The following is a 26,079-nucleotide window of genomic DNA, read 5'->3' as shown; positions in this document are numbered from 1 at the left end:
CGATTGGTCCGCCGCGCTGTCACACAACGGCGCTACGAGAACGCGGGGCGCTGGTTGCTCGCAAGGCCCGTCGCTCACAACGCGCGTTGTCTGACGCCTTCCGATTGGCTGCTGCTCGACGCGGGCCCTCCCCTCCCCTTCCCCGCCCTCTGAAGGTTCCGTCAGCGCAGGAGCCGACACCGCCCGTCCGCCTCGAGCGCTCATTGGCTCGCGGCGCTGTCCGTCAATGCGGGTAACGCGGCCGGGATTGTCCCGCCCCGCCGCGCGCAGGGAGGCCGCGATTGGCTCCGCGCGCTGCCACTCACGGCACCTGCCGCCCCGCCCGTGACGGCACCGCGCGGCCACGTGGCCCCTGTCAGTGCCCCCAGATGAGCGGGGCCGGCGCGGGGTGACCCCAGAAAGAGCCGAGAGCACGGCACGGCACGGGGCACGAGCGACGTTTATTCAGATGCCGGTTACCCGCCATCAGCCGGGACGATCTTGCGATCCACCCGCCGAAATCCAGGACAAAATCCAGGCCGGGGCAGGAGCGAGGCTGGAGCCCGGGGCCCGGCTCGGAGCAGCGGATCTGGGCCCCGCTGCAGCGCGGACAGGCGGGCACGAAGCGGGCGGAGCGCGGCGGGCCGGGCCCAGGGCGCTGCTACAGCCCCAGTTGTGTCTCGGAGCTGCGGGTCTCTCGTCCCGCGCGATGCATCAGCTCACACTGCGGGAGAAGCGGGGCTGATGCTGGCCGTGCTCCTGGTGGCCCTGCAGCAGCCGAGCCCGCTGCATCCAGCCCTGCAGCTGCTCAGCCTGCAGCCGGGAATCACTGCGGTGTGCCGAGCCCTCGGCCCGGCTCTGCTGCTGTCCCTGCTCCCACAGCTGCTCCCCAGGTGCAAGAACCACGGCCTGGTGCCATTCCATCTGGATTTGGCACCTTGCACTGGGGCTTTTGGCTGTTCCTGCCTCTCCAGGCAGGCAGACGCTGCTGCCTGAGCTGCGTACCCCAGTCGGGTGCAGCCCCTGCACCGTGGAGTCCTTGGGGACAGCTGCAAACGAGCACAGCTCCCAGGATATCACCCACCTCTTCATCAGCGTAGCTTTCCTGCTCCTCCTGCTTCCTTTGCAGTTTCCCTTCTGCTTCCTTACTGCCTGCTGCAGGCATAATGTTGTCCAGCCAGCTCAGGTCATGCAGGGAAAAGATGCACTCAAGCGCCTTCCGGATCCCCACCAGGGCCAGCAGCTGGGGCCAGGACAGAGCATGTCAGCACTGTGCAATGCACAGGGCTCAGGCCAGGGGTCTGTCAGTGTGATGCTTTCCACATGAGTTCAGGTCAGTGGGTTTTAACCAGCCTGGTTACAAGAGACATCCTACCATCACTGGGAAAACAATGGCAGCTGCAGTGGACTTGATGACCCAGAGCACAGCCAGGCACAGCAGCTGGATGAAAGTGAAGAGATGCACCCGGCACAGTGGCACATGGCGGAGATAGAGGTGATCTGGCTGGTGCTTTGCAGGCATCAGAAGCAGCCGCACTCGGTCTGTGAACTGCAGGGAAAGGACAGCAGGCTTGTCAAACATGGCTCAGGGAAAGGACGCTTATACACTTCCAGTCAGCTGTCACCCCCCTCCCTGCTGTGACCACCCCATCTCTTAGCACAGAGGGATGCCACTGACTGCCCCTGGAGCAGGACAAGCCCTCTGCACTGCCACTCCATGCTGTTGCCAGTGCTGCTCATAAGATCTGTTGCAGGGGAGTTGATCTGTACAGTGCTACAGGACCTGGGGCTATGGCCACACTACCTCCCCAATCCAGAGGAGTTCTTTCCAAGCAGATGTTTAGGAAAAAAAAAGAAAAAAGAAAAAAGAAAAAGAAAAAAGAAAAAAGAGGTAGATATTTCTGGAGCATGGATTCTTCCTGCCCAGAGTTTAGCAGCAGTAGGGCAGAGGTGACAAATCAGAGCTGCTGCAGGGACATCCTGCAGCTGTGGGGAGCTGCTCTGAGCCATCCACCTGATCCACCAGCGCAGGAGTCACTCAAGTCCCCAGCAACTCAAACACCACTCCTTCCCTCTGCCTGATCAGAGGTCCAAATTCCAGGCACTGAGCCATGTTGCACGGTGTGAGCTGGTACTGAGTGAAGCCCTTCCTCTCTAAAACCCACACGTACCCCAATACAATCCAGAGGCATACTCTTTACAGCCCCACTCACCTGGATGCTGTTCAGAGCCACCACTCCCATGTGCAGAAAGACCCCATACAGCACCGGCATCGGGATATACTGCAAAACACCAGGGTGAGGCTTCAGCAGGGTGCAATTTGCACTCTCTAAGCTAAAACCAGTCTGTGTATATGGCTGCAATGTTAGTTCACTTTGAATAGCACGGTTTCATTTCATGTATTTTTGCTCATCTTATGGCTCCAAAGGCATTACAACTGGATGTGTTCCTGTCCATGATTGTAACTGATGCAAGGACATCACCATCTTCAGAGGGGACACCTGCTCGCCCCACTTTCTAGCACGTGCTAGGAGTAATCATGGCTGGAGATAAGCACCAAGGCACTTGGAGATGTGTCTTACAGCAATGGGATTTAAATAGTGGGGTGGCTGACAAAGCAAATGCAGGCTTTGCCCTCATAAGCCCTGTGCTCCAGACCCCTCACCAGCTCTGTTGCCTTTCTCTGGACATGCTCCAGGGTCTTGATGTCTTTCTTGTAGCGAGGGGCCTAACACTGAACACAGTACTTGGGCTGCAGCTTCACCACAGCTGAGTACACAGGGACGATCGCTTCAGTGCTCCTGCAGGCTGCACTATTTCTGACACAAGTCAGGATGCCACTGGCCTTCTTGGCCACCTGGGCACACTGCTGGCTCATGTTCAGCTGAGCATCAACCAACACTCCCAGGTCCATTTCTTCCACACAGCCTTCCAGCCACTCTGCCCCAAGCCTGCAGTGTTGCCTGGGGTTGTCATGGCCAAAGCACAGGACCCAGGAATGAATTCCCATACCTTGAGAATGGGTGCCAGGAAGACAGAGACTCCAGTCAGGATGAAGACCACCAGGCCGGTCAGCCTCTGCTCCCTGCAGGCAGCAGTGCAGGCATCATATGAGTGTTCAGGCTCTCCCAGGTACCCACAGCCCCCCATCAGCCTGCATGGGCAGCAGCCTGTCCCCTGGTGCCACTGCAGTGGGCATGGGAGGTGCAGGAGTCCCCCAGAGCAGGGGCTCCAGCCCAGATGCGGAGCAGCTCACAGTGTGGCAGAGCTCAGGCTGTACCTGATGCCCAGGAACTCGGGCTGCTCTCCTGGAGCTGAGGCGGTGCTCTCCTTCCTGAGGCTCTCCATGTGTGCCAGGGAGATGACAGTGGCCGACACATACCAAGGGAGGCCCATCACGGAGGTGACGATCATCAGGAGTGAGACACAAAGGAAGTCCAGGTGAAAGCCTGCCCCTTTCTGCAATGAGGGAAGCACTGAGGCTGGGAGTGAGCCATGGGCCACAGCAGCACTGGGAGGCCCTCCCAGCATGATGGGAATGGGACACTGTCACAGAGGACAGCAGGCCCTGGCTACTGCAAACCATCAGGGCAGGTGGTGGATGTGGTAGGAAGCCAAGAATGAGCCACATGGCAAGGCCAGGGAGTGGCATCTTGCCTGACAATGCTGTGAGCATTGCCCTTCAGCCCTGTGGAGCCACATCCAAGCCCCAGAGCTCACAGTGACACGCTGAACCATATGTCCTGGGCAGATGTGTTGCGGGAGCCCTGCCACGTCCTGCATATATCTGACAGCATTTGTAAATATCATAAACCTTCAGATGGAGTCAAAAACGCCCAAGGCCCAGCCTACAACCTGATATTTGCCATAATGCAGCCCAGCCCTGAGGATGTCTGCAGCCTGAAGTTCGCTTGTCCCAGCAGTGTCCTGTGCCCACTGTCCCCTACCAAGTCCTGTCCACAGCCCCTCCTGCAGTGGGTGATGGAGGTATGGTGGGGATGCCCACAGAGGGAGAAGCTCAGGGGCATCTCCAGAGCTGGTGGGAGGGCTGATACCCCCAACACAGCAAGTCCCACTGCCGCCTGCCTGGCAAGGGCCATGCCTCTCCAGGAGCCAACACACCAAGACACTGGCACTGCCAGTGCCAGCTCTTCCCTGGCTGCCCAGCCTGACCCAGGCTGGAGTTCACACAGGGTAGAACAGTGCTCCACATCTGCAGCTGGCACCCTGCTGGCACCACTCCACCCCTGAGCCCTGCTTACCTTCAGCTTGTGCTCCTTCCTGTTTACAATGACAGCTGTGATCTGCTGGTCCATGAAAATGAGGATGGTAACGAGAATGGCAGGCACCACAGATACCAGGCAGATCCACCAGGGGTTGGCTCCAAAGGGGAAGATGATCCAGCCCCTCATGGGATTTGTGGGCTGCAGAAGGCAGAAAGGTCATGCCAGCCAACGTGTGCCTACAGGGCCTGCAGTGCAGCAGAGTGAAGGGACCAGCCCACGGGCACAAAAGCTGGATCAACATGGACTCCTTTGGATGTTCCTTCCTTGGGAGCGTGACTCACCCAGCAGCTTGTAAGAACACCCACTGCAGCAGGGCTTACTCCTAGGCACCATGAGCTGGTGCTGGGAGCTGGGCACACCTAGAACAGCACATGCCCACCTGGGTAAGCTGCAGGGTCAGCATTTGAGTCGTGGGTGGAAGAGGGGATATTGCAGAGCCTGAGCAGGTAGCAGCGCATGTGGACTACGGCCCAGTTCATGCAGGAGGCAGAGCCTGATCCTTTGCTTTGCCAATCCCTCTCCACACCCAGGGTGGGGAGCCCAAGTCCAGGCTTGAGCTCACAACTCCTGCTCCAGCATGAGCTCTAGTGTAAGGTTGTCCTGCATGAGCAGGACCAGGCCAGGCCATTTACAGACCACAGGATTGTCTGTGGCCCAACCCCTTGTATGCAATGGGGCAGCAGCATAGGGCTAAATGGCTGCAGGGTAGCCATGCCAACAACTCCATGGTGTGTTTCCATGCAGACCATCTCAGACATTGATGGCAAAGACAGCAGCAGTGTGGGGCAGGTTCTGCAGAGGATGCAGGCCTGCTTACCAGCAAAGCTTGCAATGTCCAGCCTAGCAGCACAGTGGGATGTGGGGGAGGCTGGCCAGGGATCCAGGCACAGCCAGGCTGTTTGTGGGGAGAGGTGAGGAGGCAAACTCCCGGAGGCAGTGCACAGCAAATCCTACAGTCCTGAGCATGGCCAGGCTTGCCATCTAGCCTGAGTGAGCTTGGCATGTCAATGCTTGGAGCCCTGGCCAGCCCTCCTTGCATTGCACTGGGTCTGGCTGGGTTTGGGGCATGTAGGGTAGACAGCAGCCCTGCCAGGAAGCCTGCTTTCTCCTCTCTTCTCCAGGACCTCCACGATGGCTGAGACAATGCTGGAGACAGTTCACAAGCTGGGAAGATGAACTTGCTGCCTCCTGCTAGCAAGGGCAAGTCCTCACACACCCATAGTGTGTGTGGCAGGCACCCAGGCTGGTCAGGAGCAGGCAAGTTCAAGCACAGGCTCTGTTTTACAAATCCTCCTTTCTCCAGGCTGTGCTGGAGGCCACATGGAAGCCACAGCAGCCCCTGCCCTGATGGCTCAGCCCAGCCACACAAGCAGCATAAGGCTTGCTGCTGAGCCAGATGCTCTTTGGTAGTGCCCCCGGTCCCCCATCTGTTGGTCACCTTCAGCTCGCTGGGAACCAGGAGCTTGGGGGTCTCCAGGCCAAGGGCTGCATCGATGGCACAGAAGACGAGGATAGTCAGGATGATGGAGAAGTCACTCACCAGCTTCCGAAGCTGCAGTGCCACAGACAGGGAGGTTTTCACCCACGCTGGCCAGGGACCATTCCTGCAGCTCCCTGCAGCTGTGGCAGAGGGACCACCAACAAAGCCCCAGAAACAGCTCAGGGTCAGCCCCAGCCAGGCAGCTGGGGGGCACTCACCCCCGTGGGGAAGTAGCGGCTGCTCTTGAAGCGCTTGAGCGTGGTGCAGCAGAGGAAGGTGCCTCCAAAGAGGAGGAAGGACAGAAGGGCAATGTCAGGCACATACTGGCAGCTGGTCCCCAGGAGGTGGCCTCCTCGGCTCAGGCACTGGGCCCTGCTCAGTGCGGCCAAGGCTGCAGAAGGCTGTGAGGATGTGGGAAGGGTGTAAGGGGGGAAAAGAGCCAGAGATGCGACACTGGAGCCAAAGGGCGAGTGTGAGTAGCCTGGTGCTCTGGGTCCCCTCCCAGGGGAAGGGTCGGTACCTGCTGCAGGGCTGTAGATGGAGGAGACAGCGTACTGTTGCTTGCTGAGGCGTTACCTGCAAGGTAATGGAGGGAGTCAGTGCCCCAGGAGCCACGGGGCTGCAGAGCTGGGCACCAAGAAGCCAGTGCTCTTGACCCCAGAATATTCCCAGCAGTCCCGAGCTGGCCTGGCTATCCAGGTGGGGCCATGTGGAACTCCTGAGGCATATGAATGACACCAGGCAGTGGGAGAGCCTGGCTTGTAGCTGGATGCTCTGGGCAGCACGAGGCCACGGCTGATACCTGGGAGCACCAGAGTCAAGGTTTCCAGGATGCATCCCTGGCCCAGCTCCTCACAGACCTTGCAAGGCTTCCTCACACCCTTCACAGTTCTTCACTGTTATCTCCTTGCTGCTGTGCTAAAATAGTCCTTATTCAGCAATTCCTACAGCCCATCTCCAGCAGTCCTGAGGTTGGTTGTGGTACCTGGGACCACCACCTCCTGCCATGCCCCACATCCTCCCCTGTGCCACTCTGAGAGAAGTGTGGAGGCAAATGCTCAGCAGGTAGTGCCAAGTCTGCTGTGCTGGGGCTTTGTCTCTGTGAAGGCGTAGCCCCATGAACACAGCCTGGCACTCGCTTGCCAGCACTGTGCAAGGACTTGGCCAAGGGGCCACACTGAGTGTGTGGGCAGGAGCTGTGGCAGACAGCTCACACTCACCTGGGCCAGACAAGTTGCAGGTGCAGCTGTACAAGGTCACATCATCAGCCCGGTAGTGCCAGTTGATGGGGAAGGCTTCTGCCAGGCTCAGCATCTTCTTTAGAGAGTCATAGATGAAGATGAGGCTTATGAGGGCACAGAAGCCTTCCTCAGTGAAGCGGGTGAAGTACTGCACCAGGTGACTTGCTTCAGTGGCCACCAAAGCCAAGCCAAAAAAGGCCACCCAGAGCCCAATCCAAAGGCGAAACTCCAGGTAGTCCAGACCATAGTCCCTAGTGGGGAGAGTGGCCCAGACCCTCACTATGGCTCTCAGCCATGTGAAGGCAGCCCATGCTCAGCCCAGAGATGGTGCAGCTGGGGGCTGCCACGTGGGGAGATGCCCTCACACAGTTCTTACTCGCTGAAGGAGAAGAGGAGACGCTCAAAGACCAGAACTGGGCCTGTGCTGCTCAGGATGGTCAGGGGTTGGCCAGAGAAGAGGCAGAAGATGGAGCCAGTGAAGGCGGTGCCCAGGAAGCTCTCCAGCACACCCTGCAATGCAGAGGGATGGGATGCCAGGACCAGGTGTGCAGTGGGGCGGAGGGGGGACAGTGCTCAGGTGCTGCCAGCCTGATGAAGCCAGTAGGACAGGTGCCGGGGAGACAGCCCCACGGGCAGGAGGAAGGGGACAGGTGTGCCTCTGCTGGCACAGTGGTTAAGAACGCAGCTTTGCAACACCAGAGGCTCGGGGTTCAAATGCCCCTGTGGCGCAAGAATCCCGGGGGTTGGACTCGATGATCTCTAAGGTCCCTTCCAACCCGCACGAGACTGTGATACTGTGATACTGTGACTAAGGGCACGTGGGCCTGGCGCTGTCTGCAGGTGTGAGGTGAGTCTGCTCAGGGAGAACCTGCAGGTCCTTGCTCTGCTCCGAGCACTCAGAACTGTAGCCACAGCAAGTGAAACAGGCAGCCTGGGGCTGCAGCTGCACGGCCTGTCACCCCCAACCACAGGTGATGTCAGTATGTCGAACTGAAGAAGGGAGGGAGGAGTCTGACAGATGTCTGAGGGGCCAGACACTGCTCCAGGGGTCATCTCAGCACTGCACACTTGAGCTGTCACCAAAACCAGCCCAACGTTGGGCCCAGGTCCTGACATGGCCCAGGCATAGAGCTGCACAAGCAGAGCTACACCAGGGGCTACAGCCCCCCGTAGCCTGCTGAGGGGTGTGCTTGGCACCCCAGCACACAGCCAGCCCTGCCTGTGCCTGCAGGTCATGCTCAGGGCAGCCACCTTCCTTCAGCCCCCTGCAGAACAGAGTGCAGGGTCCTAGCTGGACACCGCGGCCCTGGGCAGCTGGGCACCCCAAGTCACACTGACCTGCATGTTAGCCGTTGCATCCCCCAGCATGCCCCCAAAGGTGATGGCATTGGTGATCGTTGCCAGGTAGATGTAGAGAACTGCTGAGAGGCACTGGATGTGCATAGCATCAGAGAAATCACTGCGATACCAACGCGCCTTCCTTCGGATGTCTCGGATCAGCCCCCCAAAGAGCCTGCAGCAGCCCAGAGAGGAGAAGAGGCAGCAGGGCTCTGAGCACCCTCCAGCTGGCCATGGCCACCACCAGAGAGCAGAGTCCCCCCTTGGAATCATTGGCCAGTGCTGGTTGGAGGTGGTGGCCCTGGCAGTAGCAGTCTGCCCAGTGGAGCCAGGATTGATGTAGCAGGCCAGGCCTCACCCCGCTCCATCGCCCATCTGCATGCACTGACCTTCCTGTCCTCTCCAACTCCTCACTGGTATGCAGGTGGGCTGGGCTAGGCCTGTCCTTGGCAGCAGTTGTGTTCCCATTGCAGCGAGATTTCCACTCCCGCAGGTGCATGGAGATCCTGAGGCAGAGCCAGGGGAGCCTGAGCAGGTAGGCTGCAGACCAGAGCCCACGGGACATCAGTGCATCAAGGAGATGCTATCAGAGGACAGGGAGGATGGAAAGGGGACAGGGCTGGAGAGATCTTATGTATTCCCTGGCAATGAGGTGGGGTGGGATGAGGACAAGATATCTCCACCATCTGGTAGACCAGCCCCTGAATCAACCCCATACGGACCACTTATGGAAGAGGAGCTGGGCAGAGCAGGAGGTGTCCTGCTGGAAGGTTCTGAGGTCCTGCATTCCCAGCAGCTCTTGCTTGAACACTGCATGGGGTGGTTTTGCCACTCCCTCACTGGCAAGAGCCAAATGGGACTGCAGAACTAACAGCACCAGGACCACAGCTGTGGCCTGCATCAGCTGGAGCTGTGAAGGGGCTTGGCCAGGAATACTTCACTGACAAAGGCTGGTTCCTAGGTAGCTTCATCCCCATTGAGACCCAGATTTCCTAAAGGTGCCTTCCAACCCAAACCATTCTGTGATTTCAACACCACAGGCTTGCAGCAGAGGTTTCCAGCTGGGACCCTCCACACAGCAAAGGCTGTGAATGCCCTCCCCCCAGGATACCTCTTGTCTGGGGACGACAGGCAGCGTGGAGGAGGAATTCGGTCACTGGGGTCCCATTTTCCAGGAGGAAGCACAGCCAGTTCATCCAGAAACTCGTCAAGCCCTGCAATGAGGTCTTCTTGGTGCTTAGCCTGCCAGGCAATCCTTTGGAAGAGCTGTGGTGAGATGCAGTGGATTAGCCACAAACCCCTGCATTCAGCTAATCAGAGCCTTTCTCCCAGTACGTAGACATCACTAAGGAAGGCACCCATCCAGCCCATTGCCAATGGATGTGCTTAGACCTTATAACTACCCAAATTCTTTGTTTTTTTGTTTTTTTGGTTTTTTTTATCCTGGGCCAGGAAGGCTGCCAGCCCACCCTGTTCTTGGCCACCTCTGCTGCAGCCTGCAGAGAAGAGGAGACTTCGTGTCTTCAGTTCAGGCCCCATTCTGCTGCTGTATGCTCAGGACAGCTGCTGTGTTAAGCTCACCTCATCTGTCAGCAGTGTGGCCATAGCCCTTCCAATCTCGTAGTAGGCTTTCGCTTTGGCTTGGGGACCCAGTAGAATGAAAAGAAACCTGCAGACAAGACAGCAACCCATGAACACTGCAGAACCAGCAGCTTATCTCAGGGAGCTCCTTTTGAGGGCAGGAGCTGTGGTGCCAGGTGCTCTGCAGGCAGTCTGCTAAGTATATGGGGGGTGGGTGGGTTAGTCTGCACAAACTGGCTAGTGGTGGTGACTGTGTTGGGAAATAGTGTTCTGTAGCTGAGAATTTGCTCTATCAAGCTGTGTTATTGTATTCTTTATATCTGCTGTAGTTTCTATGGAAATAAATAGGAGGCATCACTTTTGGAATGACCAACATACATGCATCAGGACTACGGGAAAACTAGATAGTTAATATCCCAGAGATGGATCTGAGTGGGAGATCAGCCCCAAAATGCTGACTGTACATTGGAGTGGCGGGCAAAGGGGAATGGCTCTCAGGGCATGGAGCTGGGCAGGGACAAGCTCTCCTTCCATCCAGTTTCAGCCCAGAGAGGATAAAAGGCCATTCAGAAAACACATGAAAAGCAGTTGCTGTCAGCCAAATAAAGACACTCAGCAAGACCCACACGGATCTGCCTCAACCCCAAAGCTGTACATTTTCCACTGAGGAGAGTGCAGGAAGTGAATGTTCTGCTCTGTGCATGCTCATCATGGGCGCTCTGGCCGGAGTGACCAGGAAGTGGCAATGTCCATCCTGATCCCTACCCCTCCTCAGGGTGATTCCTAAGGGAGTCCCCACTTCAGAGAGACACACTGAGGTTTTCTTGTTACAGCTTCAAATAATACCATGGAAAAACATCTGTTCTTGTTCCTCACCCTGGACGAGAGTTCTGGAAAGCACTCCCACAGGGCAGCTTGGCAAGAGAGAGAGAGGGGTCTATAAATCTACATCCCTTTCCAGCCTTATCACTGATGCTTCTCCTGAGGTGCTGCAGGATGCAGGAGGGGAGGCAATAAGTAGAGGTTCTGGGGTTGTGTGTAGGCTCTGTACATGTCTTTGGGTGTCTTGTACTTTGCTTTTACCAGGTAAGGTCTTTCTACTGGTGCTGGGCCCTTATGGCTGTTCTGTGTTCCAAGGCACAGAGCTTAAGGGACGCCAGAGGCAGCAGGGATGCTGACAGCAGAGTGGGCTAGAAAGCCACTGGCTGTTCCAGTTACCTGCTGGGGAAGGCAACTTCAGTCAGCGAGCCAAGGGTCACTGCCTCTCTTAAGCGAATGAAGACAGGAAATGGCTTCTTCAGGAAGTCGACTTCCCCAACAAGAACACTGGCTACTTCAGCCCCTGGCAGGAGCTTCTTCTTAAATCGGTTTCTCAGCTGAAAAGACAAAAAGTCAGGTCCATGTGGGATGGCCAGCTGAGACCAAACTCCAGCTTCCAGCATCATCACCTACACCATGACCCCCCCACCACCACCACCTCCTCTGGGCCCTGTGGCCTGAGGGGACTCTGCCTCCCCCAGTGAGAACCTGTCAGGGAGGCTGTGTCCTGCAGCAACAGACACAGGTCCTGACCTGTAAAACCTTTCTGTGCCATCTGTGGACAGAGCTTTTCATCTCATTTAGGGTCTGAGACCAAGAAACTGATGCGTTTCTTGGAAAAACTGTTTTTCCCACAGAGACCTGATCGGTCTACCCAGTTCCAGCCACCCTACCTGCTCCTTGAGAGGTGTTTCTGAGACCTGGGTTGTGGGCTCAGGACAGGATTTGGCCTTCCCTGCAGAGAAAAAGAACAAGCAGCAAAATACACACACAAGAAAAAGATCAGCACAGTACACATCCCAGGGGCAGCAGCAGCACGCCAGCTCCTGCCATGGTGCCAGGCCTACCTCTGCAAGGAGTAAGGCTGAGCTCTGTGAGCACACGCAGCGGGGCCATGGTGGGTCGGTGCAGCGGCTGGCGCAGCAGCACATCTGCCAGGCAGTCCTGCAGCTCGGGCTCCCATACCTCAGGCTGAGCAGAGACTGCTTTTTCTGCAACATGGGGCAGTGCTGAGACCCAGCTCTGCCCGGCCATGGGGCTCTGCTGGGGAAAGCCCTCTTTGCTGGTGAATCCAGGTACTCCCTGGTCACTGCATTGCCTAGTGAGCTCCTGGTGGGCTGGCTCCTGTCCCAGGAGCTTCCCATCCCATTTCTCTGCATTATCCACGTACCGATTATTTCCTTGAAGCTGTGGGCACCCAGATCCAGCAGCACCGTCCCCTCCTGCAGGCATGTCCTCAGCTCAAAGAGGCTGTGCAGGCGGAGTGCTGGAACGTGGGGTTTGCTCCAGCGCTCCCCTCCATCTTCCACCTTCTCTTCAAATTTAATCCACCTGCCCAAGGAAAAGAAGCTCAATCAGGAGCAGGGGATGTCTGCTCTGGTGTCCTGTGCTCATCAGCAGGAGCGCAGATCCCTAAGCTTGGCTTGGGCACAGGGCCCTGCCACCCCACAGGGCAGTGCTGGCCACTCCTCAGGGCAGTGCCCAGTGCAGCCCCCTGCCAGGCCTCAGGGCATTGCCTGGGACACAGCTGCACTGGGAGAGGAGGGTCGGGTGCTGGGGGAAGCCCCAGCATGCAGCACATGGCTCCAGACCTGCAGACCTCTGTGGCAGGCCCAGTGCTGTATGGGGACTGCCAGCACATATTCCCGTGTCCCTTCAAGCATCACCAGGGACAGCATGGTGAGGTGGCATTTTCCAACCATGCTCCTGCCCCACACAAGAACTGGGATGGACCTGGTTCTGCTGTGCCCCTGCCCAGGATCCCATCACCCTCCCCATGCTCCACTTGTCCTCCTGGCTCTTGGCTCTGCCCCAAGGCTTCTTCTGACTCCTGCTGCCCTGAACACCTGAGCCATTTTCAGGCTCCACTTCTGTATCCCCACTGCAGCCCAGCTCCTGGACAAGCCTTTTCTACAGGCCACTCTTGCTTGCTCTGGAAAAGAAACCAAACAATCTCCCAGCGCTTCAAGGCACATGCTCTGGGATCATGGCCACAGGCCTCTCACACCTGCAGTGCCCCAGCTCTCCGAGGTGAGCGGTGCATCTCCTTTCCAACCAGTGGTTTGTGGGAAGGATGCATCCCCTGCCCTGAGGAAGAGCTGCCCAGGGCTGCTCACTGCTCGTAGTGCACGCAGGCTTCACCTCTTACGCAAATGTCCTGCAGAGCACATCCTTCTGATCAGCTTTCCTGTGATGTCCTCTTTGCCCCTTTCCCACAGCACTGTGCTTTCAGTTCTGCACAGCCAGACAGCAAAGCACTCCCACCACTGGCTTTCTGCCATGGACTTGGAGAGGCAGTGAATGCAGAAGCAGAACTAAGAGAATACATGAATGCTGTTAGAAGACAGCGTGACCATTTGCACCCAGCCTGACACCATGCCCTCACAGGGGGTAAAAGCTTTCACATGAAATGAGTCACTCAGATTCAGGAAGAAGAGTTTCCTGGAAGGCACAGTGCTGGCAGTGGAGGCGGCAAAGCAAACGGAGCACTCCCACAGGGTAGGGCGCCCGTGGGACACCCCCCAAAGCAGAACGTTACAGGCCTTCCCTCTTGCTCCTGGTCTGCCACCAGGCCCTGCCCGCTGCCCACTGCCCACTGCCTACCTAGCTGTCTCTCTCCATGCCAGGCCTGCTGCGGTGCTGAGCAACTCATTGAGCTGGACGAACAGCAGTGGGGACTTTCGGTCCCCCGGCTCTTCCTGCTGCAGGATAGCACTGATGCGCTCAGCTGCTGAGGAGGTACTCGATGAGAAGATGCTATGGCTGATCATTGTGTGCAGGAGCTCAGAGCTGCCGGTTGCAGAGTTGCCCTGCCTGCACTGCGCAGCTGGAGCCGTGCCTGCTGTCCCAGGTGCTTTGGCTCTCATTGTGCAGAGCAGCCAGAAGCCATATGCACCACTGGGCACTTGCTTTCTGCAGCTGCCAGTACTCACAGCGCCTCACTCATCACACCCTTATAAAAGTTGTGAGCAAGTTCAAACTGGCCACACACCACCAGCCAGGAGCCAAACCCCAAACAGTGTTATCAAAACACAGTGACCAGCCCTGAAGGCCGTGGTGTTAGTGGTCCCGCTGTCCCATCTGCCTACCCGGGCAAAAGACTGGGGGATTCCAGCTCTGCCACCAGCTGCATCAAACTTGGGCTGGTGGGCATCACAGCCCACCACTGCTCACATGGCTCGCTGCAGGGGACACGAGCATGATGCAGGCAGCTGCTGCCATCACTGTGTGACTATGGCAGAGAGGATGAGGTGTGACTGTCCCAGCTGAATGTCACACCCAGCACCTGCACCTGCCCCTGAGGCCAATCACAACCTGCTCTTGTGCTCTGGGAAGAAGTAGCATGGCCCCGAGCCCTCTTGAACCTCACAGACCTTTGGAGAGCACATGGCAAGGCTAAGAGCGGATCTCTGACAGCAGCATCAGTGCAAGAGATGGGAAGCGGAACACCCTGTGGCAGCAGTGCTGAGGCAGGGAGATGTGGCACGGTGTCCCTCCTTGCTGTCACTGGGCTGTGGGGATGTGTGACTGGGAGGGATGTGTCACCACTGAGGGAATCTGGAGTGGGGAAGGAGAGGACGACAGGAGACAGCCTGCATCCCCAGGGCAGGGAGGAACCCCTCTGACTGCCACCCTCAGCCCCACCAGCAGCCTGTAGCTGGCAGCCGGGGTGTCCTCAGCCAGAGAAAGGCTGAGAGCACCAAGTGAAGCCCACACCACCAGTCTGAGTGGGATGGTGGAGATGAGAGCACTGTGTTGCCACAACACATGGCTCTGCTTGCACAGGGTGCTTCACCACCAGGCTTTGCTACCTTCACTCTTTGCAAACAAACAGCCTCATTGTATAGAGTGTAAATACCACAACACACAGCACAAACATCTCAGCAAACACAGGCTGCTTGTACTAGAACCAGCCAGCCAGCCTGTGCAGCAGCCACTGATGGGAGCAGGGTGGCACGGAGCCAGGCACCAGTGTGGCAGACATCACGTTTCAGGACAGCACGGGTGGTCGTAAACGTCGGCCCTTGTGTCAAAGGGGAGCACACTTGGTTGAAGTGTGCTGAGATATGCCTTGTAGAAACTGCAGCTCAGACTCAATGGGCTTGGAACTGAGAGTGAGGCTGGGACATGGCTCTGGTCCCCATAAGGCCCTGGGATGTGCCAGGCTGCCTGTGATGAGCAGGAGCTGCTCTCACACGTGGAGTACAAGTCCTGTGGGCAGCGACTGAGGGAGCCGGGGTTGTTCAGTCTGGAGGAGGATCAGGGACGACCCCATTGCTCCTTGCAGCTCCATGATAGGAGGCTGTAGCAAGGTGGGGACTGGCCTCTACTCCCAGGTAACAGTGACAGGATGGGAGGTGATGGCCTCATGTTGTGCCAAATGAGGGTCGGGTTGGGTGTTATTTATTCTCTGGAAGAATAGTAATGCACTGGCACAGGCTGTCCAGGGAGGTGGTGAAGTCATTGACCCTGGAGGTATTCCAGAAAGGTGTAGACATGGCATTGGGAACGTGGTTAGTGGGCATGGTGGGGATGAGCTGACGGCTGGATTTGGTGATCTCAGTGTCCTTTTCCAACCGTAATGCTTCTGTGATTCCATGTCTGCTCAGCCTTCCCTCTGCCCTTCCCAGGCTGCAGTGAAAGGTCAGACCACTTTTCCATGAGGCGCCCAGTCCCACCCTGATGAGATGGGGCCCCTCTTCATCAACCCTGTTTATCCCAAGACTACAGCCAGATCTGCCCCACGTGCCTGCCCTGCTCTGTGCCTGCATCCCACTGCTCCTCCCAGCCCTCAGCAGCTGAATGGGGGCACCCCACCAGGATCCTTCCTGCCACAAGGACAGAGAACGGGGCTACAGCTGGCACGGACATCTCTGTACCCTCGGCGCTGGGGCCGTGCCCCGGAGCTGCCGAGAGGAGTCAGGCGGAGCTGAAGGCTGCGATGGCCTCGGGAGGCCGCAGGAGGGAGCCCGGGGGGAATCGGCTGCCAGCAGGTTTCGCAGGGCGCTCCCGGGCGCGGCAGGGGCTGGGGCTGGGCACGGCTGACCCGGCGGTGGCCGTCACCCACTCGGATCGCCGCTGCGCGCCCCGCTCCGCCGGGCTCCCCGTCCAGCCATCCCACCCGCCTGCTGCGTGCCGCCCCGTCTATCCGCTCCCACTTTGCCCTTGGTTTAGTTTTGGCCCTTTTCTCCCTTTTCTCCGCCTGCCGCGGCTCGGCTGCCACGTCTCAGGGAGTGAGCGCTGCCCTCGGGGCTGGACTCGGTCACCCGAATCGTCCAGGAGCCTTTGCCGCCCCAGCTGCGCTCTGCGTACAGCCGCTCTGTTTGCTCTGCGATAACGGCGTTTTCCTAAGGAGTGTGCCGGGGTGCACAGCCGGGCAGGGTGCAGCTGCCTGCAGGGCTGTGGGGCCGCCTGGCGGGGGGGCTGCTGGCAGCTGCACCCGGAATAGCACCTGCGAGCACTGCCGGGCCCAGCACGTGCCCCATTGGGCTGCGTGGGCCACCTGGAGCAAAAGCCACTTCCAGGGCACAGCGGCGCCTCTGCTGACCTCGGTGCTGCCTTTGCACCCTGCCAGGAAATGCAGATGCGCCTCAGCTGCACAAGGTTGTCCTAGAGGATTCTGGTGGCAGGAAATGGGCAGGAGAGAAAATCCCTTCCCGAGGAAGGGACATGACTGGGGGGGGGGGGGGGGGATTTGTGGGGTACTGCAAGGCACTGGAACTGTGCAGGTCAGCGGGGCAGGAGCTGCCATGTGGTGACACACTCACTTTGCCTGTGCTGCCTTTGTGCCAAATTCTTAAAGGCTGATGATGCCTGGAGGAGCCGGAAGGAAAAGCCATCCAGCAAACAATTGCAAAAGTCAGGTCTGAGCAAAGCTGAGGGTGTGAGCCAGGGGGTTACCAAATCCGGCAGTATTCCTTGGAGACAACAACAACAATCACAGGAATGTTTAATTATGCTGCTGCTGTGCTGTGCGGAACCGAAACTGGCATCGGGGTTTTGGGCCTGGGAATTTAAGCTGCCACCAGGAACAATGCAGGGCAGGCGGCCATGCTAAATGTAACCTGGAATGGTGCCTAGCCACTGCCCTTGCCCAGTGTTTGGCATCACCAGTATTTTCTGGTCTGTCACCTGGGATGAAAATTATGCCAAACACAACACAACCCAAAGTGGTTCCCAGGGTGGTAGAGGACACAGACTGCTGGAGCAATGGGGCCAGTAGCCAGGGCAACCTGCTGATGTGCCACATTCTTTGGGGAAGCCACAAGTCCACCTGGTTAATGGCCTCACAATCCAAGCACAGTGGTGGCTCCAGGACTTATCATGGAGTCACAGGGGGCTGAGGCTGGTGGGGACCTCTGGGCCCATCTGGCCCAGTCATGCCCCAGCAGAGTTATCCGGAGCAGGGTGTCCAGCACTGCATCCATTCAGCTTCAGAAATCTCCCAGGAGACACCACAGCATCTCCGGTCGCTGTGCCAGCACTCTGCCACTGCTGGAACAACAGTGTGGCTGGATGTTCAGAGGCAACTGCCTGTGTTGCAGCGTGTGCTCTTCGGCTCCTGTTCAGGCACTGGGCATACTGAGAGGAGTCTGGCTCTGTGCTCTACATGTTCTCCCTTCAAGTATTTGTGGGCACTGATAAGGTCACCCCTGGGCCTCCTCTGAGCTGAACACTAGAGCTCCCTCAGCCTGTCCCATAGGAGAGGTGCTCCAGCCCCTTCAGCCTCTCCATGGCCCTTTGCATACTCTGTAGTTATGTCCTCTGACAAAAAGGACCTCCACTACCTCTGCAGGCTGCCGCACTGAGCTGCCTCCCGTCAGCATTGCTTGGTGACAGGGAAAAGAGACACACAGCTGAACCACAGAATCATGAAGGTTGGAAAAGGCCACTAAGATCACTGAGCTCAACCACAGGCCAGTCCCCCCCATGCCCACTGACCACGTCCCTCGGTGCTGTATCTCCACGTCTCCGGAATTCCTCCAGGGATGGTGACTGCTCCACCTCCCCGGGCAGCCTGTGCCAGTGCATCACCACATCTTCTGCAAATAAATGTTTCCTAATATCCAACCTGAACGTTCTCTGGTGTGATACCAGGCCGTCACCTCTCGTCCTATCGCTAGTGCTCTGATGGTTTCAGCCTCAGTACCAGTGCCAGTGAGGAGGTATCAGCTCCGAGCCATTGTATTCTGTTTCCAACACCTCTCGGGTGGTGCTTAGGGGAGCCTCGCTCCTCTCCAGCCCACTTTTCACGGTAGCATTAGGCTCCAAAGAGCATCCTGCGGCTCCTCGCAAAGCAGCGAACGCGCCCCGACGGAGGCGGCCCCGCGGAGCCCCGGGGAAGCCCTTCCTGGCGAGGGCCGGCCCCCAGCCCCGCCCAGCCCCTTTCTACCCTCGGCGGGGCCGTGCGGGTGAAGAGTCGCTGCGGAGCGGAGCTGAGTCGAGCGGCTGCCGGGACGCTGCGCCCGGTCATGGATGGGCGGGCGGTGCTGATCCACGCGCTGCTGGCGGCAGGTGCGGAGCTGGGGGTCCGGGGTGCGGGCACGGGGTGCGGTGCGTTCGGTCTCATCCCATCCCACCTCACCGCGCCTCGTTCTCCGCAGTGTGTTCGGCGGCAGTCGGAGGGTTCGGCCGCGACGGTCCGCACGGCGAAGCGCTACACAACGAGGTGCTGCTCCATGAGGGCGCCGGAGCGGCGTCGGTCCCGGCCACGGCCCCGCTGCTGGGGACTATCGCGGAGAAGGAGGGCGGCGGAGCGGCCTCGGGGGACGCGCTGAGCGATCTGCCCAGAGGTACGTGTGGGCGGGGGGGGACTTTGGTTTGGGGGAAACCCGGGGGTCCCAGCGGAGCAGCCGGCGGGGCTGGGGTGCGGCGGCGGGTCTCGGCCGGAGCGGGGAGCAGCTCCGGGGGACGCTCGGGGCTGCGCGTCGGGCTCCGGCCCCTTTTGCTCCGCGCCGAAGGTCTCGAGCGCTCGCGGGTGAAACGAGCGACAGCCCGAGTTCGGCTGGAGAGGGGAGAGCCGTGCTGGGGCGGCCCCGGGTCCATGGCGGGCCGGAGCCGCTTTCCCGAGCGCGACCCTACCGGTGGGGGGGGATCGCCGTGACTCACCGCCGCCCACACGCGGCTGCTTTTTATGCCTCGGGTTCGTCAGCGCGGAGTCTCGGCCGAGGTGCCGGTGGCGCCGCCCGGCTGTAGAGCGCTCCGCGCGGCGGCGTTCGGCTCCTCTGCCCTGGACGGAGGATGGGGGGCGTCCCGGGGGCTGCGTGGGGACGGGGGACCCGTGTCTGCCCGGCCCTGCTCTCGGTCACCCGGCACCTGGCGGAGGTGCTCGGCCCCTCGGGAGTCCCCCTCGCATCCCTCCACCCTGCTCCCTCCTCGTCTGCTCTTTGCCCACTACCGCCGAGTGCAAGCTCCCTCAGTGCCTCAAACGGAGCTAAGGACAAATAAGTCTGTCCAGTGTTGAAGTCTCCTTCCTTTCCCTTGCTGCGGCCCCCCAGGATCCAAAGCACGAAGGATGCTGTTGGTATCTATCCCCCTACCTGCTTGGGCCAGGGCAGTTTTCCCACTTCTGACTTTCAACACGGGGCAGAGCCGTGGGATGTGGGTTGATGACAGCAGAGGTTCTCAGTGGGGTGCCTGGGGGTGAGAGGACAACCCTTGCCCTAAGAGAGCCGCCTGTAGCCTCGTACGTCATTTGTGCTCGGGGGGTTTCTCCAAGCCCCAGTTTACTGGTGTATCGGTTTCCTTCTTCATCCTTGAAGGAGGTTGAAGTTGCGCAACGACTTCCTAGACTTGCAGATGGAGTTGTGCAGCACGAGAGGCTCACGCGTGGCAGGGAGGAGCTTGCTGAGGGCTCGCTTTGTGAGGGAGCTGCTGGGCAGGAGTTTGGAACTAGCCGGGTTTGATGTGCTGCCTGTTCCCCAGTGTCCCCTCCTCAGCTGGTGCCTTGCTCAGCTCCTGTTCCCACAGTGTTACTGCAGTTACTGAGCACTGTGCTCAGGGAGAGCTGAGCAGTCCCTATCTAAGCAGTGAGTGCCCTCTGCTATCGGCACCCTGCGAGGCTGAGTGGAAGAAGGGCTTACTTCTGGCACCTGCTTATCGTAAGTTATTCTAGTATGTTGCTGGTTTTGTTCCGTGTCTGTAGGGAGCGTGCAAGGAACTTGGTGCTCCAGTTCCCACCAGCCTGTCCGGGAGCTGGCCTTGGACCAAACCCCACCAGCTTATGTCCTGCAATTAAAGAATCCCTCTGCAATTCATGGGAATGCTTCCTTTACCATCTGCTTGGTTTTGCAAAACCAAAAATTGACCTGGGTTTGCCCTTTTAATCCTGCTCTTGTCCTGTGTGCAAGCATTCTTGTAACCACAGGAAGGAGCATCCCTCAGGGCCATGAATGGACTCTTACAAAAGACTGGGGAAATAAAAGCCAGATAAAAGCACAATTAGCAATTTTGTTTTGTGTTCAGTGGAAACTGGTGGGCATAATGGCAACATTTGAGATGCATAAAGCTCTGTTTTTTGCCCAGTTTCTTGATTACTCGCTCCTTTATTTCCTTTAGAATTACTTGTATGAATCAGAAAGGCCATGATATTTGTGAAAATCTGGGAAGATGGAAAAACGTCTGCTTGGGGGCAGACAACAAAGGGCTGCGCAAATGCCAGGGTTGAGTTGGCTGCAGCCACCGGGGCTGTGCTGCTTTGCCTTGCCTTTAAATGGCAAATTGAGGTGATAAATGTTCTCTCCTTTTGAATTTGTTTTTCAGTTGCTTTCTTGTCAAAGCCTCAAGGCCCAGTCACTCCCAAGAAGAAGGGGAATGGGAATAAAAGAAGAAAAGGAAAAGGCTTGGGGAAGAAGAGAGACCCGTGTCTGCGGAAGTACAAGGATTTCTGCATTCATGGTGAATGCAAGTACATCAGAGAGCTGGGTGCTCCATCCTGCATGTGAGTGAGTGCCGCATGCCGGGAAAGCCTTGTCATTGTTCCTTGAATTCTCCAGGCAGTGCAAAGGAAGAGCATAGGGGATATTTTTAGTGCTTGTTCCCCATTCGTGCACAGATCGCTCTGACTCAGTGTCCTCTCTGCACACTGCCGCTGGAAGAGCACTGAGAAACTTCAGCCAGGATTTGCTCCTTCGAGCAAACTTGGCTTTTGCCAAAACCCATCTGGCCTTAGGGCAGAGGCTCCGGCACCCCCTGCCTGCAGGGTGTCAGTTTGTGAGCTCCTCCTGAGCTTGGCAGCAGCTGTGGAGTTTGGAGGAGGTGAAATTGCTGTGGGGCCAAGGTGCTGGCAGAGCTGACTTTCCTTCAGCTGTAGTTGGGTCCAGAGAGCTCACTGTGCACGTGAGCAGGCAGGATGGAGACAGCTTCTTGGGGGACACTCTGACAAAGCTGTGTGCTAGTAGTCCTCTGGCCCTGAGGGGTGGGACTGTGTCTGTGCAATGGTCTCTGCATTCCCTCTCACACCCTCTATGGATGCAGGTAGAGAGCAGGAATTGGAGGAGACAAGCAGAGAGGAGGAATAGTTTGCTCACTGCTTGGGCACCTGGACCCAGTACTGCTGCCTCAAGAAGTGACCAAGGGTGTGTGCCTGATCCCTGCTGACGTGGGCAGAGGTTGAGCTGGTGGATGTAAGAGGCTTTGTTCTTTGCTATCAATCCCCTGAGCCACCCAGCCCAGAGCCCAGGGAAGATAATAGCTCCCGGGCTTACAGTGCCCAGAAGCTCTCACTCCTGATGGTTTGTAGGGATCAGGGCCTGCACAGCTCTGTGAACTGCTTAGATTTCTGTACCTGGAGAACGTCACAAAGTTGCTGGGCTCTTCAACAGGGCTCTTGAGACTTCTCCAGGATCAGCTGGGACTCGTGTCCCGCTGTGAGGCTGGTGGCAGCACCAGCACACATAGGGCTGGGACAGACACATCCCCTTCCTAGCAGGTGTTCCCTCGGTTCCAGAGGCCAAAGGGGGACATCTGGGTACATGCAGATGTTGGGGTATTCCATCCTTGGTGCTGGCATCAGCCCACCTCTGGGTTGTCCTTAGGGAAAACAGCCCCATTCCTTCTGTAACGAGGCCTCGTGTCTGTGACTGGTGTCAGATTATGGCTGCTTGCCTGGCCACTGCTCTTGGTGGCTGGAGCACACAGCTCACAGCTGGCTCCAGTTGTGCTAACTCTGTCTCGTGGTCTTCTCAACATTTGTTCCCTCTGACAGATCCTATGGCTGGGGCTGGGTGCTGCCAGGTTGGGTGCTGGGGCACAGTGCCCAGCTCTTCTGCATGGGTGGAATTGTTGGCATGCAGTGGTGTTAGAGTGGCCCTGATGTTGTGCCCCAGGCAGCAGAGCTGGATGTAGGGAGGGGCTGATGTTTCTGCTTGGCTCTGCACAGTGTTGGTGGTGCTGAGTGCATCCAGCTGGTCACGCTGGCATGCCTTAGCTCACAGGGAGGGCTTGGGTGGCTGCCCCACAGCTCTGACGAGCATCATTATTTCTGGTATGTGAGTAACCTCCCACCTGCCTGTTGGCTAAGAGCAGGGGAAACCCTGCCCCAAGCAAAACACTGAGCCTTAGGCCTTCCTCTCCCACAAGCAGCAGCCTGCCTCACACTGAAGGGTGAGAGAAGGGCCCCACAGCAAGGGAGAAAAACTGTCACAGAAACTGGGACAGGGCGAGTGTCCCAGGTCAACACAGCCCACTGCTGCATGCCCCAGGAACCTGCTCATGGCAGCCTGCTGGGCTCTCCTGTGTCCCTGCTGTCTGTTCCCCTGAAACTTAAACTGGCCTTTCTGGGAGTCTTCATGTGATGCTTGGGATATGGATGCAGAGGAAGCAGAATTTCCAGTATCAGGAGGCAGTGGTACCACCAGACCTGAAAGCTCAGGGTAGGGTCTGTGGGTAATGGGCAGGGCTGCTGGCCAGGGCTGAGCAGAGGCAGCTTTCTTTGTGTGTAGGTGTAAGGGACACAACATCCCACTGCTCGGCCACCATCATCCTTAAAATTTGTTCTTTTCCCCCAGATGCCAGCCAGGATATCACGGAGAGCGATGTCATGGCCTCTTGCTGCCTGTAGAACATCCCCTGAGCACGTATGATCACACCACAGCACTTGCTGTTGTTGCCGTGGTCCTGTCCTCGCTGTGCCTAATCATCATCACAGCCTTGCTGATGTTCAGGTGGGTGGAATGGGGCTGTGCTGCTGGAGCCGTGTCCCCTGGAAGGCTGCATGTGGGAGCAGTTGGGGATGGCTGCTCTGTGCTCTGAGCATCTCTTCTTGGCCTCACAGGTGTCACAAGAGGGGTGTCTACGATGTAGAAAATGAAGAAAAAATAAAGCTGGGCATCACTGTGAATCACTGAGGATGCCAGGTGCTGGCAAGGTGAGCCCTTGCTGGGTGTGGGGCTATGGGGTACTGCTGCATGGTGTTGGCTCTGCTTGTTTGGCTGGCTGGGGCTATTGTGTGATCCTGTGCCAGAGCGAGGCATGAGCTGGATGTGTGTGGTGGCCTGAGAGCCCAGGCTGTCTTGCTTGGGCCCAGCCACCTTTGCTTCCCATTCACACTCATTTCCTTTGATATTCCTGACCCCCCATTATCTAAAATGGAGTTACAGTAAAGAAGGGGACAGTCTCTTTAGCAGTGTCCGTGATGACAGAACAAGGGAAAATGGCTTCAAGTTCAGGGAGGGGAGATATAGGTTAGATACAAGGAAAAAGTATTTTACAGTGAGGGTGGTGAGGCACTGGAGCAGGTTGCTCAGTTACATGGTTGATGCCCTGTCCATGGAGACTTTCAAGGTGAGGCTGGATCAGGCGCTGGGCAACGTGATGGAGCTGTGGATGTCACAGAATCACAGAATCACAGAATTACCCGGGTTGGAAGGGACCTCAAGGATCATGTAGTTCCAACCCCCCTGCCTAGCAGGGCCACCAAACTACGACAGTTTACTAGATTCAGGTTGCCCAGGCCCCGTCCACCTGAGTCGTTGAACACCTCCAAAAGGACGGGCATCCCACAACGTCACTGGGCACCTGTTCCAGACCTAACCACCCTTCTAGTAAAACTTACCCCTAACATCCAACCTAAATCATTCGCCTTCCTTCACTTAAAACCATTTCCCTAGTCCTCTATTATCAGCCCTTTCGAAGAGTTTTACTCCCCTCCTGGAGGTAAGTCCCTTCAGGTACTGAAAGGCTGCAATGAGTCACCCGCAACCTTCTCTTTCTCCAGGCGAACAAACCCAAACTCCTCAGCCTTCCTCCCATAGGGGAGGTGCTCCAGCCCCCTGTCATCTTTGTGGCCCTCCTCTGGGAACCTTTTCCAAATCTCATATCTTTTTTTGTACTGAGGGCTCCACACCTGGACACAGTACTCCAGATGGGGCCTCACAAGAGCGAGTAGAGAGGACAATCACCTCCCTATCCCCTGCTGACCACCCCTCTCCTAAGAATAAAGAAGGCCCAGGATCCCATTGCTTTCTGGGCTGCCAGAGCGCACTGCCTGGCTCATGTTAAGTTTCTCATCTATCAGGACCCCTAGTTCTTTTTCAGCCTGAGCTGCTCTCAAGGACAACTCCTCCCAGCCTTAAGGCTGCCTGGTTCTTCCGCCCAAGTGCAAAAACCTTGCACTTTTGCGTGTTGACCTCATTTATGTTCACCGAGCCCGCTTTCCAGACCTGTCAAGTCCCTCTGAATTTGCATCTGGCCCTCCACCGTATCAACTGCACCACTCAGCTTGTGTCATCAGCAAACTTGCTTAAGGGTGGCACTCCATCCCTCATCAATGTCATTAATAAAGATGTTAAAGAAGCACCGGTCCAAGACAGACCCTTTGAGGCGACGCCGTCGTTACCGGCCTCCACCTGGACATAGAGCCATTGACCACCACCCTCTGTCTGCGGCCTTTGCAACCATTGCATTATCCATCTAGTTGTCCACCCATCAAATCCACCTCCCTCCAATTTGGAGATGAGGATGTGATGGGGGACCATGTCAAAGGCCTTGCTCAGGTCCAGGTAAATGACATCGGTCGCCTTCCCTTCATCCACCAACGCCGTCACTCCATCATAGAAGGCCACAAGATGTCCCTGTGCATTGCAGGGCAGCTGGACCAGGTGGCCTTCAGAAGTTCCTTCCAACTCTAAGGATTCTATGATTCTATTGCCACCTTCTTTACGTCCTTCCTTGGGCCTGTTGCTGCATAGTTTGGTGACATTTGGCAGCAGTGAAACTGCTTTCCCTGCCCTCCCCACTGTCTCCTCCGCAATTTGTTCTGTACCCTCTGTCTGATCTACTGAGTCATTTCCCCTCCTTAGATATTTCCTCTATTTATATACATATATAAAAAGCTTCCTTTTCCCTCCCACTTGTTCTTTGCTCATTACTTACTGCAACGTAACGCCTTGCAGCTGGGCATGGGAGTGCCCCATGCTGTTTCTCCATCACTGTGGCTGGGTGTGCTCCTCCCAGCAGCGGTCACTGGGTGCTGGGGTGCTGCCAGCCTGCCTCAGCTCTGCTCCAAATCCTACTTTTTAGACGATGCACTAGCTGCATAGCCAGGCTCTTACCATTCCCTTGATCCTCTGTTTCAGGGCTCGGCACTGATGCAGTTCTACCTCCTGGAAGATGTGAGCCATGGAGCCAGCACTGTCCCTGGGACCCTGAAGTGCAGCAGGATGAGGCTGCATCAGGGTTTACCTGGCAGCTGTGCCTCTGGAGGGAGCTTTGGTGGCCTCCAGATGGAGGGGGCTGGGAGCGATGCTCTCGTGCAGGCTCTGAGCCAAGCCGGCTGCATGGGACTCTCCAGCAGCTTGGGGCAGCCCCTGCAGTGTATGCAAGGGGACGAACTGTGAAAGGCTGGGAGAGCAGGCTCGAGGCTTCCGTGGGCACAGGAGGGGTGGGAGGGTAACAGCTATTTAACAAGAGAATGTTCCTTTTAAATTATATATTTATTTTAGATAAATTGTACATAGTATTTATATTTATTGGAGGTCTGCCTCTGTACCCTTTGTGTAACTCAAGATGACCCTTGTGTGGGTCAGACCTCCTTTATTTTTTAAGTGCAATGTAATATTCTAATAAATAACTTTGTAACAAACACGTGAGTTGTTGATTTAAGAGATGTGGGTCAGGTCTCCAAAGGGTACAGATA

At 57.2% G+C, this 26,079-nt stretch overlaps 2 protein-coding genes across 2 annotated transcripts; one reads left to right on the top strand and one right to left on the bottom strand.

The window, feature by feature from the left end:
* Nucleotides 1–693: 693 nt before the first annotated feature.
* Nucleotides 694–14,029, bottom strand: SLC4A9 (solute carrier family 4 member 9). The gene is given in 22 exon segments (XM_032447518.1): nt 694–887; nt 890–945; nt 978–1,222; nt 1,355–1,528; nt 2,193–2,261; nt 2,992–3,064; nt 3,260–3,438; nt 4,242–4,403; nt 5,704–5,817; nt 5,964–6,146; nt 6,266–6,321; nt 6,966–7,237; nt 7,363–7,496; nt 8,325–8,499; nt 8,714–8,830; nt 9,436–9,590; nt 9,906–9,993; nt 11,124–11,281; nt 11,618–11,679; nt 11,792–11,935; nt 12,115–12,275; nt 13,548–14,029. Coding segments are annotated over 22 exon segments (3,234 nt in total). The 5' UTR covers nt 13,811–14,029.
* A 4,294-nt stretch (nt 14,030–18,323) lies between these two features.
* Nucleotides 18,324–26,025, top strand: HBEGF (heparin binding EGF like growth factor). Its single transcript, XM_015876383.2, has 6 exons — nt 18,324–18,458; nt 18,548–18,736; nt 20,706–20,883; nt 22,952–23,107; nt 23,218–23,310; nt 25,520–26,025. Exons 1-5 carry the CDS (start codon nt 18,416–18,418, stop codon nt 23,288–23,290), a joined length of 639 nt encoding a protein of 212 aa, XP_015731869.1. The 5' UTR covers nt 18,324–18,415; the 3' UTR covers nt 23,291–23,310; nt 25,520–26,025.
* Nucleotides 26,026–26,079: the final 54 nt, after the last annotated feature.

This window comes from Coturnix japonica, chromosome 13 (genome assembly GCF_001577835.2).
Source record: "Coturnix japonica isolate 7356 chromosome 13, Coturnix japonica 2.1, whole genome shotgun sequence".
Taxonomy (NCBI): Eukaryota; Metazoa; Chordata; class Aves; order Galliformes; family Phasianidae; genus Coturnix; species Coturnix japonica.
This window is presented reverse-complemented; position numbering and strand designations above follow the sequence as displayed.

Coding starts and splice junctions, on each gene's coding strand:
- HBEGF (XM_015876383.2), top strand. CDS start 18,416: ATGGATGGGCGGGCGGTGCTGATCCACGCGCTGCTGGCGGCAG. Junction 20,884..22,951: donor CTGGGTGCTCCATCCTGCAT/GTGAGTGAGTGC, acceptor CTTTTCCCCCAG/ATGCCAGCCAGGATATCACG. Junction 23,108..23,217: donor ACAGCCTTGCTGATGTTCAG/GTGGGTGGAATG, acceptor TTGGCCTCACAG/GTGTCACAAGAGGGGTGTCT.